Source organism: Chiloscyllium plagiosum, chromosome 6, assembly GCF_004010195.1.
Source record: "Chiloscyllium plagiosum isolate BGI_BamShark_2017 chromosome 6, ASM401019v2, whole genome shotgun sequence".
Lineage (NCBI taxonomy): Eukaryota > Metazoa > Chordata > Chondrichthyes > Orectolobiformes > Hemiscylliidae > Chiloscyllium > Chiloscyllium plagiosum.
Window position 1 is genome coordinate 93,354,476 of NC_057715.1, and position 15,266 is coordinate 93,369,741.

At 39.4% G+C, this 15,266-nt stretch overlaps 1 protein-coding gene across 3 annotated transcripts in view; it reads left to right on the top strand.

Moving 5' to 3' along the window:
- The window catches only part of LOC122550826 (mitochondrial ornithine transporter 1-like), an 89,499-nt gene that overhangs the window by 57,617 nt on the left and 16,616 nt on the right, over positions 1-15,266 (top strand). For all 3 annotated transcript variants that reach the window (XM_043692132.1, XM_043692131.1, XM_043692130.1), the window contains exons 2-3: positions 10,813-10,939; positions 12,824-13,082. In XM_043692132.1, the coding sequence (XP_043548067.1) occupies positions 10,870-10,939; positions 12,824-13,082 (329 nt within the window). In that variant the 5' untranslated portion in view covers positions 10,813-10,869. The remainder of the gene's footprint in view (positions 1-10,812; positions 10,940-12,823; positions 13,083-15,266) is intronic.

Here is a 15,266-nt window from a genome sequence, read left to right on the forward strand (position 1 = left end):
AAGAAATCAAAAGTGCCATAGTTTCTTTATTCTGTTAATCAGCCCATAATGGTTGCTGCCTTCAATTTGTGGTGTTAAGGTTTGCGAGGACAAAGCTTCGCTCTTTCACCAATGCTATTGTAGATTGATATTGTTAATTTGATCACATTGGGATTCTTGAGAACCGTGAAGTAGTGAAACTGTCAGCAGTGCTTTGAATTGAATTGTGACGTTTGACTGAATTTTAAGAATATGGCTTACGAGCCTTTTTACTTGACCGGTATTGTCTCATGACTGGAATTTATTTATCAAAGCTACATTTTCAACTGTGGGCGTACCACTTTTGCAAAGCATGATAATGCGTAAACAGAGCATTCTCACGGATTAACCATTAAAAGTTAAAACAAAGTAGGGAATCTTCCACTGAGCGGCAAGGTTCCTAACAATGACCCTAGATTTAAAGGAGAAGGGTTCAATAATTGATTAGAACGGCCCCAGCAATCATAATCAAACTGACAACCATATTTTTGTTGCTGCCTTGAAATGATTTGTATCTCTCATTGCATTGCTACAGATTGCACCACCATAGTCTGCAGCACAAATAGCTAATAAATAACCTTTTCCTTAAAAGCACTGTTTCCTTTTTATACATTGTAATAAGCAAGACCATGAACACCTCATGCCCGTTTTGGCATGATGAATAAGGGTATGCAGACTGGATAAATAAATGGCTTAGAAGAGCAAAGTTACCTAGGGATACAAATTCACAAATCATTCATGGTATCCAGTCGAAGTAATGAGGCTAAAAAATGGAATTAGAGGTCTTGTAGTGCAGTACGCTTCTGAGTTAGAGCTCCGGTTTTGAGTCCCTGTCTAGCACTTGATGGCCAAAGCAGTTGCATTCATATTGCAGCCAGACAAGTTGAGTATCAACCTGCAGATCTGTCCCACCGCTTTCCAGTGTTAAAAGCAGCAGAGACTCCAGGGCAACCATGTAATGGAAAAACATCTTGGAGCCTATAAAATTACTTTCCATAGCTCCATACTACAACATGTAACTTGGTCTGCCTGAGAACAAAAATGTACTGCCAAACTGCAAATAAGACATTGGCTGTTGTGTAGAGGAATAACAATGGAGGTTATGTGGGACTTTAGTGCAACCTTATTTTGAGTATTACGTTGTGTTCTAATTACAAAAAGGATATAGAGGCACTGGAGAAAGAGGAAATAGACTTATTTGGATGATACCAAAAGTGTGTGTATCGGGAAGAACAGAACAGATGGGTATGCTTTTTATTTCATGAGAAACAAGATGGTGAAAACATCTTAAATTATGGAGTTGTTTGTTAAAACTCGCACAGAGAGGATACTTTAATTTATTGGGGTGTCCAAAACTACTACTATTAAATATAGTCATTAAAAAAAATGCACATAATGACAAATTACATTTATACAGTTACCGTAACATTGTAAAATGTCCTGGCTTCACAGGAGTATTGTCAAAGTTAGGTAAGTAGGTACTGGAACATATAACCAAAAACTTTGGTGAAGGAGGTTTCTTCATTCAGGAGAGAGAGAGGTAGAGAATTATAATATTTAGGGAGGGAATTCTAGAGATAAGGCTGTGTGAGATCACATAGGAGGTTGAGGGGTGACCTTTATAGAGGTTTGTAAAATCATGAAGGGCATAGATGAGATGAAGAGCAGAAGTCAAAACCAATGAGTATATTTTTAAGGAGAGTGGAGAAGGATTTAAAAGGGATCTAAGGGGCAATCTTCTTTCAGTGATTTGTATATGGAATGCCAGAGGAAGTGGTAGATACAGAGACAACATTTAAAAGACATTTTAGACAGCTATGCAAATAGGAAGTGTTTAGAGGGATATGAGCCAAACACAGGCAAAGGAGAGTAGTTTAGTTTGTGAAACTTGGTCAGCATGGATGGGTTGGACTGAAGGGTCTGTTTACATGCTGTATGATCTTATGGTTGATCTGGCATTCTTCACGACCATTTTTGCTGCTCTTTCCCCATAACTCTTGATTCCCCTACCAATCAAAAATGTATCTGTCTCCCTGTAATAGGGCTGAGGGAGTGTGTCCTTATCAAGGGAACGTCACACCTGACAAATCTGTTAGAATTCTTTCAGGAGGTGATGAGCAAATTGGACAAAGGAGAGCCAGTGAACTTGATCTGTTTGGATTTCCAGAAGACTTTGATAAGGTGCCACACAGAAGGCTGCTAAATGAGATAAGTACCCATGGTGTAAGGCAAGCCAGAAGCAAAGAGTGGGGACAAACAGATCTTTTTCAGGATGGCAGCCAGTGACTAGTGGAGTTCTGGATGAGTTGGTATTGGGACCAGAACTATTCAAGCTAAACATTAATGATCTGGATGAAAGAATTGAGGCAACTATTGCTAAGTTTGCATATCACACAAAGATAGGTGGAGGGACAGGAAGTGGGGAGAAATTGGGCAGAATAGGACAGTGGATAAAGAAGCAGTAGAAGGAACACAATGTGGGAGAGTATGTGGTTTTGCACTTTGGTTGGAAGAATTGACACAGACTGTTTTCTAAATAGGGAAAGGCTTTGGAAATCTGAAGGGCAAAGGGACTTGGGAGTCCTAGTTCAACATTCTGTCAAGCCACAATGCAGGTTCAGTTGGTAGTTAGGAAGGCAAATGCAATGTTGGCATTCATTACGTGAGGGTTACAAGAATACAAGAGCAGAAGTGTACTACTGAAGCTATATAAAGCATTGGTCAGATCGCATTTGGAATATTGTGAGCAGTTTTTGGCCCTGTATCTAAAGGCCTTGAATGGGGTCCAGAGGCGTTTTACAAGAATGATCCTGGAGATGAAGGGTTTGTCATATGGGAGCAGTTGAGGACTCTTGTCTATACTCAGTGGAGTTTAGAAGGATATGTGGGGATCTCACTGAAACTTACAGAATATTTAGAATGAAACATTTTTCCACAAGTAGAAAAGACTAGGACCTGAGAGCACAGCCTCAAAGCGACTCTTTAGAATGGAGATGAGGAGGAATTTCTTCAGTCAGAGTGGTGAATCTGTGGAATTCATTGCCACAGAAAGCTGTGGAGATCAAGTCATTGAGTGTAATTAAGACAGAGATAGATAGGTTCTTTATTGTTAAGAGGATTATAGGTTACAGGGAGAAAGCAAGACCTGCATTGAGAAACAAATGAGCCATGATAAAATGGTGGAGCAGACTCAATGGGCCAAATAGCTTAATTTACTCCTATAGGCTATGGTCTATCTCAGCCTTAAATATACACAAGAACTCTCCCCTACACCTCTCCATGGCAAGGAATTCCAAAGACACTGAGCCCTCTAAGAAAAGTAATTCCAATCCTCTATCTTAAATTGGCACCACTTAATTCTGAGATGATGCTGTCTGGTCCTAGACTCTCCCATGAAAATATCTTCTCAACATTTACCCTGGCAAGTCCCTTAAGAAGGAGGAAGTGAGGACTGCAGATGCTGGAGATCAGAGTCAAGAGTGTGGTGCTGGAAAAGCACAGCAGGTCAGGCAGCATCCGAGGAGCAGAAGAATTGATGTTTCGGGCATAAGCCCTTCATCAAGAATCCCCTAAAGAAATCTATATGTTTCAATGAGATCACCTCTCATTTGTCTAAATTCCAGTGAGTAGAGTCCCAAGCTGTTTAGTCTTTGCTCATTAGATAATCCTTCCATACCAGGAATCATCCTAGTGTACCTTCTGTGAACTGCCTCCAATGAAATTATATCTTACCGGAAAAAAGGGGACCAAAACTGCCCACAGTATTCCAGTTGTGGTCTTAACAACACCTTGTACTATTGCAGAAAGACTTCCCTACTCCTATGCTCTAACAATCCTTGGAATAAGGGTCAACATTCCATTAGCCTTCCTGATTACCTGCTCCACCTGTGTGCTAGCTCTGTGTTTTGTCCACAAGATATGCCATTTCCTTGTCCTCCAAAACTGTCTCTCACTTTCATTTTCTAAGGAGCCTAGGTTCACTTTGACCTCCCTTTATCCTTTTTATATATTTAATGACGTGCTTATTGTCAGGTTTTTACATTCTTTGACCGTTTGCACTTGCAGTTTATTTTCTGTCTGTGTTATCGTTTTAGTCTTCCTTTGCTGGATTCTGAATTTAACCTAAGCTCCTTTTAAATGCTTTCTCTTTCAACTTTTTACACTCTTTAACTTGGGCCTTAGTAGCTAAAGATATGGGAAATGGGAATGTTGAAAAGGTTAGACTTAGAGGACTAGAGAGGTCAATGAAGAGTATGGGGAGATTAATGATAGGCAGAGAAAAAGCCATAGAGGGATTAGAGAATGAGGAGCAAAATTCAAAAGTTAAGGTGTTGGACTAGAAGCTATCAAAGGTCACTGAGCACAGGGGGAATAGGTCAATATGACTTGGTGTGAGTTAAGAAACAGGTACCAGTGTTTTGCATGTGTTCAAGCTGATGGAGAATAGAAATGGAAGGCCAACCAGGAAAGCATTGGAAAAGTCAACTTGAGAGGTATCAAGGTACAGATAAAATCACCAAGATGCAAAGTAACGAGTGTAGAAGCTGCAGATGGAAATCTGTCAAAATATTTCATTGAGAAATTTGCATGGCACTTGTGTGGGCAGTGGAGACCAGAATTTTACATGAAGGGATGTATGGAAAAGGTAAGATGTTCAGGTATGGGAACAGATAATGGTTTGATAATCCTCAGTAAACATTGGGTGGTTGATGTGTGTGTTTGTGGGTGGATCAGGGTGGTCTGGTTGGGGCAGATGGTGAAAAGAACAGCTTGGAGGAAGACGTCTTGAGCGGAAAATGGGTGTTATCATTGTGCAACCAGGCTTCCCCACCAGCATGGTATCATTACAATCTTCCACAATAAGCTGTTGGGTGATGAGATGTAGTGGACAGACATTTTATAGGGCAATGTGGAGAGGGGTGGTTAAAGCTGATCTGCTGAAAGGTTTCCCAAAATTAGCATAGAAATAGATGAGTGGGATGGGAAGGAAGGTTGTAAAGATTAGTATTCAATGTGTATGCTGGGTGGAAGTTGAGACTGAAGGCGGTATAGAGTAAGTGGAGTTGCTGTTTATAATGTAGAAGCAACAGTGGATCCCTGGTCCTTTTGGATGATGCCAAGAATGACATCTATGCTCTCTCAGGATATCTCTGGTCAGCATGAAGCTTGAACAAGACTATAGAGTGATTCAGAAATTTGGAAGGGCAAAATATTTAAGAAGTTGGCGTGGATGGTTTGGATCTGTATGATTCTATGACTCCAAATGAGAAATCAAAGTAGGCAAAAATGGCAGGAGGGTAAGGTCTAGAAAGGATAAAGAGAAAAGAGGATAAGCAAATATTGTGCATAATAATGAACATAAATTACAGTTTGGAAGTTTAAAATAAAAGGATAAAATAGTAATCCTACACAAGCAATAAATTTTGAGCAGTATGCCAGTTTCAGAAAACAAACAGAAGGAACTCAGTACTTCATGGGCTTAAACCACTTCCTTATGTTATTGTTGAGCAGAGCTGTGCTAAATACCATCAGAACAACTGTATTATCAAATTGTATAAAATAAGAATTAAAGTTATCCCAAATGCCTTATAATGTTTGGAAGGTTCTGTCAAGAATGTTTTCGAGCAAAGACATCGAGCAATTAATGCAAAAGTGAGAGAACTTGAGACTGAGTTAGATTGTAACTGTAAGAGTGTGTCTGTAAAGCTGTGTGCTGGAAAGGACAAACTTGAATTCACATAGTGCCACTGATGACCACAAGATATTCCAAAGCATGTTATAACCAGTGAAGTCTACTGTTGTAATCTAATGTTGGAAAGCACACCAAGCAATTCATAACATTGAGATAATGATTAAATGACTTTTTTTCAGTGATGATGATTAAGTAAAAGAATAATTGGCCAGATACCAGAAGAATTCCTCTACTCAACATTTATGCCCATTCAAGAAAGCAGTTGGGTCTTTGTTTAGCATCTCACCTTTAAGATGGCATCTGTCAATGCAGCACCTCCTCAGTACTAACTCTACTGAAATAGTACTAACATTTATTTCTAGTACTTTTATCTACTTTTGTGACATAGTTCCACAGAAAAAAAACAGATCAAAGTTCCTTTGTTTACTTTAAATCATAAATGTAATTTTATGCAAATTGCTGCAGCAACCAAATTTGGAGGGGTGGGGAGTTTTAAAAAGATTAGTTTAACGGGGATTCTATATAAGAAGTATGAAAACCCTGGTTAAATCCCTGTGTAAATCTTGGTTTACTTGTTTAAACATTACCTTTTTCAGATTCTGTCATGTATTCACATATTCAGTATATTGACCACAAGGTGATATAGGCCAAGGGCAATGCGTCTGTTTCTTTACATTTGTCGTCAACAGAATTGATCTGGTTTGATTCCTGACGTAGGTTGCCCTGTGTATATGTTGCAACAAATACATGAAAGAAACTGAAAAAAAAACAGCAAGCAATAGCATATTTACAATAAGACCAACTGATTCAGAAACTGCTTTTAAATTATACATCGCAAAATCAATTTTGATGGAGATTTTAACATACTGATCCATTTTGTTTTGAGACATTAATGAAATGAACCTCCTTTTGGAGGATGTATCTCCAACTTTGTTGTTGCGTTCTTTCTACTTTTCCTATTTTGCTGTGGGTTGCCATAGTGCTGCTTCTCTCCCTTTATCAGTCACTTATTCTTGTGTAGGTTTCTCGTCACCATAGCCTTCCTCTTTTCCTGTCTGACAGTTGTGTACATAACAGATGACCATACTATTTCAGTCTCTTTTCAGCTACAATTTATGGTGCTTCCACAATTTTTGTTAATCCTCTTGTTTTTATTTATTCACTCATGGGACATGGTGTTGCAGGCTGGACCAGCATTTATTGCCCATCCCTAGTTGCCCTTAAGAAGATTCCTGATAATTACTCCACACATTCATCTCAGCGTCTGCATGTTATTAATTTTTAATAGTTACTATTATAGAGTCGTAGAGACCCTTCGGTCCAACCCATCCATGCTGACCAGATATCCCAACCCAATCTAGTCCCATCTGCCAGCACCCAGTCCATATCTGTCCAAACCCTTCCTATTCATATACCCATCCAAATGCCTCTTGTAAATCCTTTCTGAACCCTTTCAAGTTTCACAATATCTTTCTGATAGGAAGGAGACCAGAATTGCATGCAATATTCCAACAGTGACCTAACCAATGTCCTGTACAGCCGCAACATGACCTCCCAACTGCTGTACTCAATGTTCTGACCAATAAAGGAAAGCATACCAAATGCCTTCTTTGGTTTTGCCCAAACTTCTATTCAGGCAAGTGACACACTTTCAGTTTTAATCATATAACACACTTTTACACTTCCAGTTACTCCAACCAGAGCTAATCCTTTGTTTTAATTTCTGCCACCATTTTTTAAAAATGTGTTTTCATGGTATGTAGGCATCGCTGGCTGCACTGCCATTTATTGCCTATCCATAATTACTCTAGAGAAGGTGGTGGTGAGTTGCACCAGCTTCTGCAATCCTTTGGTTGTAGGGTCACCCAGGGTGCTATTATGAAGGGAGCTCCAGAATTTTGACCCAGAGGCAATGAAGGAATGGCCGTTATGTTTCCAAGTCAGGATGGTCACTTGAGATTACATGTTTCTATTCGTTTTCTCTAGGTCTTCAAAGTTACACCTTCACTGATCCTCTTCCTTTGGCTCAATGTATTGACTGTTTGGGTAACTGATCTCCATAGCCCATCTATTCCAGTGCATTTCTCCAGATACTTAATCATGTTTATAATTATCTCCACCACATAGCTCAGTGTCATCTGAACATCATTGATCATGGCACTTCCTGTCTGATACTCTGTTAAAACAACTGTGTCAATTAGGAAGAGGAAGGGGCTAAATGCTTATCCTTGGTGCAATCCAACTTTGACTCTGAGACTAGCACCCCATTGCCACCAGCACCACTCCCTATTGTGTCTCACACATTGTATGATTAGATTAGATTCCCTACAGTGTGGAAACAGACCCTTCAGCCCAACAAGTCCACACCAACCCTCCGAAGAGTAACCCACCCAGTCCCATTTCCCTCTGACTAATGAACCTAACACTGTGGGCAATTTAGCACGACCAATTCATCTAGCCTGCACATCTTTGGACTGTGGGAGGAAACCGGAGGAAACACACACAGACACTAGGAGAATGTGCAAACTCCACACAATCAACTGAGGCTGGAATCGAACCTGGGACCCTGGTGCTGTGAGGCAGCAGTGCTAACCATTGAGCCACCATGCCACCCATGTACTGTACCGTGCTGTACCTGTATCTTGTAATAGTCCTACACACCTCTTGGAGACTCCACAGGTTTAACACATTTCCAGACTTGCTCCGTACATGCACAGCCTTAAACTTTCTCCAGATCGATAAATATGTTCGTTATGTTGTTTTGGCCTTCCTGTTATTTCTCTGTCACCTGCTTTGGGATTTTCCTGTCCTTTTCAGCCTCTCCTGGATTTTTAATCTTTTTGTTTTAGTGACTCACTGCTGTTGTTGTTGTTGTTTAATTCTGTCTTCCCTTCCCATTTGCTCTTTCACTTTTGTGTTTTATCTTTTCACTTTTGTCTAATTTCCATCTTTCTATTTCTAATGTTTCTGGGGTCAGTTAGCTCGGCTGGTTTGCGAGGCAGAGTAACACCAACTTGGGTTCAATTCCCACACTGGCTGAGGTGACTATGAAGGACCCCCCTCAAGCTCTCCCCTTATCTGAAGTGTAGTGACCCTCTGGTTAAATGACAACCATTCATCTCTCTCTAATGAGAGAGCAGCCCTATACTCTGGTGGGGCTATGGCAACTTTATTTTTAATGTTTCTGTAATTATGCTCAATAGCAAAAGAGCAACATCAAGAAGTGGTAATTTGCTGAATTTAAACGTAGTATTAAGTGTAGGAAAAGAAGCTAACAAAGATTTACCCTAGTAACTGGAGCAATCAGGATTACATGTGGACTGCAGTTGGTCAAGAAGACGGCTCACCATCACCTTCCTCTCAAGGGCAACTAGGGATGGGCAACAAATGCTAGCCAGCCAGTGACATCCATGTCCCACAAGTAAATAAACTTGTTTCAAACAAAATTGACATTGGTGCTTTCACACATGAATCTATATTGACCTTCATGGATATTGACTCTTCTTGTCAGTCTCCAGACTATGATTTTCTCCATATCTTGAACTTACGTGGTAGGAATTTAGTCCTCCGTATAGCAGAGAGACCAGAATTGAACGCAGTATTCCAAATGTGGCCTAACGAGAGTCCTGTACAGCCCCAACTTCTAAGCTCAGTGCACTAATCAATAAAGGCAAGTGTACCAAATGCCGCCTTCACTACCTATCTACCTGTGACTTACCCTTCAAGGAACTACGAACCTGCACCCCAAGGTTGCTTTGTTTGGCAACACTCCCCAGGACCTTACCATTAAGTGTACAAGTCCTGTCCTGATTTGCCTTTCCAAAATGCAACACCTCCCACTTATCTAAATTAAATTCTATATACCATTCATTGGCCCATCTGATCAAGATCCTGTTGTACAGTCAGGTAACCTTCTTCACTGTCCACTACACCTCCAATTTTGATTTCATCTGCAAACCTAATAAGCATTCCTCCTATATTCACATCCAAATTATTTATATAAATGACAAAAAGGCAAACAATGACAAAATTCTGAGCCTTTGCTGTTTCCCAGCATGTGAGGTGCTAAATAACTGTGTATATTGGTTGCAGTTAACTACAGAGGAACCTTGATTATCCGAAGGACACAGGCAGAGAGTATTTCATTCGGTTAATCGAGTTCTGGATAATCAAATGCCGAATAACAGTTTAGCCAAGCATTGTGATCCTGCTGGATAATCAGATATTCGGATAGCCGAATGCTGGATAATCAAGGTTCCTCAAAACATCAAAAAAACTCAGATGCAAGTAACTAAATCAAATAATTATAAAAACGAGTAAATTGTATTTTGTTCAGAAATAATTTATAAAATACCTTTTGATAAGCTACATCCAAGATCTGCGATATAGCCAAGAATTTTTTGGTTTATTCTAAATTTCTGGGTTCCAAACTAACTAATACCCTACTTCCTGCTTAATAGGCTTTGCGTGGTTCTGTTCCTGCAGTTGGTGCCTAAAAATGTTCTTGTGAGCAAACTCACTATGTCAGTGTCAAAGACATCTGGACAAGAATATAAATATGGTATTAGCTTGTTCTGCTATTACTTAAGTTAAGGATGATCATTTTAACTTTTTCCACAGAATTGTTACAGTCCATCATGCTAAGACTGGTTCTACTACCTAAGGCTAGTGATGATCTCATGTCTTTTTCCCATTTCCTACAGACCATTTCTATTCAAATAATCATCCAGTGCTCTCTTGAATACCTCAATTAAACCTGCTTCACCACATATCCATACAGTGCATTCCATATCCTAATTAATCATAGAAAAAAAACAGAAGTAGGGCTGATCATTGAGCTTAATACCCCATCCCCCATACCACTTCCTCCTTTAGCCAGAAGTGCTATTACCTATCTCCTCCTGGATATCACACAATGCTTTGGCTCAACCACTTTCTGTGGTAGTGAATTCCATTGGCCACTCTGTGGGCGGAGGAATTTCTTCTCTCATTCCTAAAACGTTTACCCCTTAAACTAAACTAGTCCGTTGCATGAAAACAATTTTTCTGACATCACCCTTGCTTCATTTGCGCATCACTCATTTTTTTTTCTTTTTCTCTAGAATATAACCTTTTGCATTTATTGAGTACGTGTGCCATTTTCTGGATCAAAGACCAACATGCCACAAGAAAAGAAGGTGCTTCAGCCATCTTTGCAAGGTGCTATTGATCTCACTGCGGGAGCTACAGGTAACAACAGTTTTTTTTTCAAGAAGAGATGCATGTGCAAGTATACTTTGTTTATTACAACAGTAACCACATTTCAGAACACCTCTAAAATTGCTATGTAAATGCAAGCCCTTCTTTCTCCTAGTTGTGAAATTGTCAATTAAATTCCAGCTGAACTTTACAAGTGTTGCACTTTAGAGACACATTTGAAGCCTCCCTTCTGATTTACATCTATACTGTGGATTATGGGAAAATATGTGGCCTCAAGAGCAGCTCTCTACAGATGACAAACCTGGTCTTCCCCTTCCTTAGCTTCTGCATTTTGTGCCATGTTTTTACCTTTTTCTGTCTGGGGTGCTGGTGCAAAGCAGGAGAGATTGGAGTATTAAGAGAAGTCAGTACAATTCCTGTTGATCTAAAATTAATTCCTTTCTATTCCTGAGATCATCATGGTTCAAACAACAACCCAGTGGCATGTGAAGGATCAAGCCAGATACAGAACATCTACAGCAACTTTCTAAGCACAATCTGATTGTTGTGGAAAGGCTAACAGTAGAACATATCTTATCTGTCTTCCCTCAGTTCCTTATTAGACCAGTAGGTGCTGCTCTTGTTTGGAATTGCATACAAGCTACAAAGTGTACTTTTGAAATCCAAATTTCTTTCCTCCTACTTGTTTCCTGCCACTTGACAACATTCATGCTTTAAAGTTAAACATGGTGTCATACCAACATTATTCCTGATTTATGTCACTTTCTGCTTTATTTTGTGTGTAAGAACCAAAGCAGATCAACAACATCTTGAGCTTGTTTCTCCATTCAGTTAGATCATGCCTGATCTACAGTTGTTTCTTTAATTTACCCTTGCTCTATATCCCTTAGAATCCTATCTACAAATGACTGCTGATGCATGACTTAGTTTTTGTATTAGCTTGAGATAAAGGTCTATGTTTCATTCATCTGTTTGATTACACTTTGTATTTTTGCAATTCTTTTCTGAAATTGTGCATTAAGAGCTCACTAGCTGAAACTGTAACTGCTATTGTCATAGCCATGAATCGTGCTATTTGATTTGCATTTGGAAGGACGGCCACTCTACTGTGCTCTGAAATGGAACTGTTGTGCTAACACAGGTGTGGACATACATTAGAAATTGGAGGAAGGTAGATAATTTGTGCGACATTTTCATCCTAACTGTATACTAACTAATTTGAGAAAGCTGGATTTGGATTAAGTGGAGTGATTTCAGTGCACTGCAGTGCTACAATACACTAGTTTCAGAAACGTGATTGCTCTAGTAGTAATGTGGGAACAAGTTGTTCTAACTTAAGGTTGTCTGGAGATAGCACGGGAGCACTGATGATGTATTTGATAGTGTTCTATAATCCTTTTGGAAGAACTTTGATATCAATAATAACATTTCACAAAATGCGCACACAAACCATAAATCTAAAATGACTCAGACTAGTCAATCTGGCATTTAGCAGTTAACTACAAGAATTTGGGCAAATTGCACTTTAACCATACACTTTTTTCTTCTTGTCTCTCCTGCTATTAGGACCAATGTTTGCGATCCTATATTAATTAAGATCCCTGCTAAAAGCTTTCCAACCAGTATACTGGTGGGCTGGTGTCTGTAACTGAAGTCACAGCAACGAAAGAAGGGTCTGTTTGATATGGAGAATGAATGAGTGGAACAATGTAACAATAGATTCCACAAACTTGAGACTAATGCAAAAGCCATGGAATGCTGGAAATCTGAAATAGAAACAGAAAATGCTGGAAATGCTCAGCAGGTCAGGCAGCACCTATAGAGAGAGAAACAGAGTTGATGTTTGAGATTGGTGACTTTTCATCCAAAAATGTTGAGGTTGTTTATTAACTTTATGCATATTATAATTTTCAGGTGGAGTTGCCTGTGTTTATACAGGACAACCCTTCGATACTGTAAAAGTCAAGATGCAGACCTTTCCGAACATGTACAAAAATGTGTTGGACTGTACTGTGAAGACATATAAGGAACGTGGCGTTCGGGGATTCTACCAAGGCACAACTCCTGCCCTAATGGCTCATATATCAGAGAATGCTGTGCTGTTCCTGTCATATGGGTTTTGCCAAAGGGTAGTGAGAAGTCTGTCTGGACTGGACAACAAAGCTGAGCTCAGGTGATGGTTGCTTTGTTCAGATTTGATGAATTTTATATCTGGATTTGCTTGAAGTGACACCATACTGCAGCAAATCAGAAGAGAAAGCAGATGCAAGGTGTTGATTTAAATATTGAATTCCATGAAAATTGCTTATAAGCGTTGCCACACCACATAAGGTGTATTTGGTTAATGGTTGGATTCTAATTTTCCACTGCATTTTCAGTCTTTTTGTTATTTGTGATGATCTACTAAGCAGAGCTGGTTTCTAACACATAGGATACTAAAGTATGTAGTTATACACTCAGACTGGTGTGAAGGCAGCCCAAAATAAAAAGCTGAAGGGCAACTTTCCTGCTGGCCTGCTTCAGCAAAAGAGCTGTACAGCTCCAGCAGACCAGGAGTAAAGCCATTTCTGCTAATTGCCCTCAAACCAAGCTAAAATAAACCAAGTGAAATTCCAATTGAGGACTTCAGATATTACCACTAAAGAAAATATTTTTCTTATTTATTTGTCCATGAGATGTTGGCTAAGCAAGCATTTATTGCCTATCCCTAATCACTCTGGAAAAGGGGATGGTGAATTACATTCTTAATTCACTTGATCTAGGTATACCTGTAGTGCTGCTAGGAAAGGAGTTCCAGAAGTTTGACTTGGCAAACGTGAAGGAACTAATTAGTTTCAAACTCAGATCGTGTGTAGCTTGGAGGGGAATTTCGTGTTTCCATGCATCATCTTCCCTTTCCTTTAGAAGTACTGGAAATCTGGAATGATTCCTGAAGATTGGAAGATAGCAAATGCCATCCCCCTGTTTAAGAAGGGAATGAGAAAACAGGGAACTACAAACCTTGTTCGTAAAATGCTAAGAACCTATTATAAAGTATATAATAAATACACTTGGATAATAATGAATTGATTGAGGATAATCAGTGAGGAATTGTGAATGGGATATCATATTTGACAAGTTCATTCAAGATTTTTAAAAATGTAAATAAAATTGCTAGGAGATCTGATGGATATACTTGGATTTTCAGCAAGCTTTTGATAAAGTCCTCCACAGAGGGCTGGTTTGAAAAAATACACAAGATAGAAGGTAATGTACTGACATTGATTAATGATTAATGGACAAACAGAGTAGGAATAAATGGATAATTAGCATATTGCCATTTGTGAATCAACGGATACCAAAACGATCAGGCTTGGGGATCCCAGCTGTCACAATATATGTCAATAATTGGGCTAAGTGCAAATGTGTGTAGAGAGAAAAATATCAAGTAGATTCAGGAGGTTTTGGACAGGCTTGGTGAATATGCAAGAACATGGCAGATGGAATGTAAGATGGAAAAATGTTAGGTTATTCTCTTTGGTAGACGAAACACATGTGCAGAGTATTTCTTAATTAGTAAGAGGTTGGAAGGTGTGGATACACAAAGGGGCCTAGGTGTCCTTGTCAATAAGTCAGTGAAGGCTAACATGCAGATGCCATATTTGGGAGGCTAAAGTAATGTTAGCCTTTATTGCAAGAGAATTTGAGTACAGGAATAGTAATGTCTTATATTAATTGTATAGGAGTTTGGTTAGACCACACCTGGAGTAATGCATGCAGGTAAGATATTATTGCCATAGAAGAAATGCAACAAAGGTTTACGAGACTTGTTCATGGGATGGCAGAAATGTCCTATGGAGAGAGACTGGGAAAGTGGGGCCTGTATTTTCTAGAAATTTGAAAATTGAAAGGTGATCTCATTGAAACCTACAAAATACTTAAAGGAACAGACAGGATCAATGTGCGGAAGGTGCTTGTCCTGACTGGGAGGTCCAGAATCAGGGGGCACAATTTAAAAAGAAGAAGGATGTCACTTTTGGTCAAATTGAGGAGAATCATTTTAATCAGGATTCTAACCTTTGGAATTCTTACTCACATGGGGGTGTGGAAGTTCAGTTTTTAAGTAAATTTGGCAGATTACTGGTGATGTACAGGATAACGGGAATGCGATGGGTAAAAGTTTTCAGTTAGCCATGACCATATGGCTGCGCATCTTGATTTGCTGAATGGCCTACACCTGTTCCCACGTTGCAAAGTCACAGGTTGGGAAGGAGCTAACAAAGGACCCTCAGTGAGTTGTGGCAGTGTACATTCTGCTATTACAGGAGAGAGTGAATGTTTAAAGTTGGTTGCTTTGTCCTGGATGCTGTCAAGATTC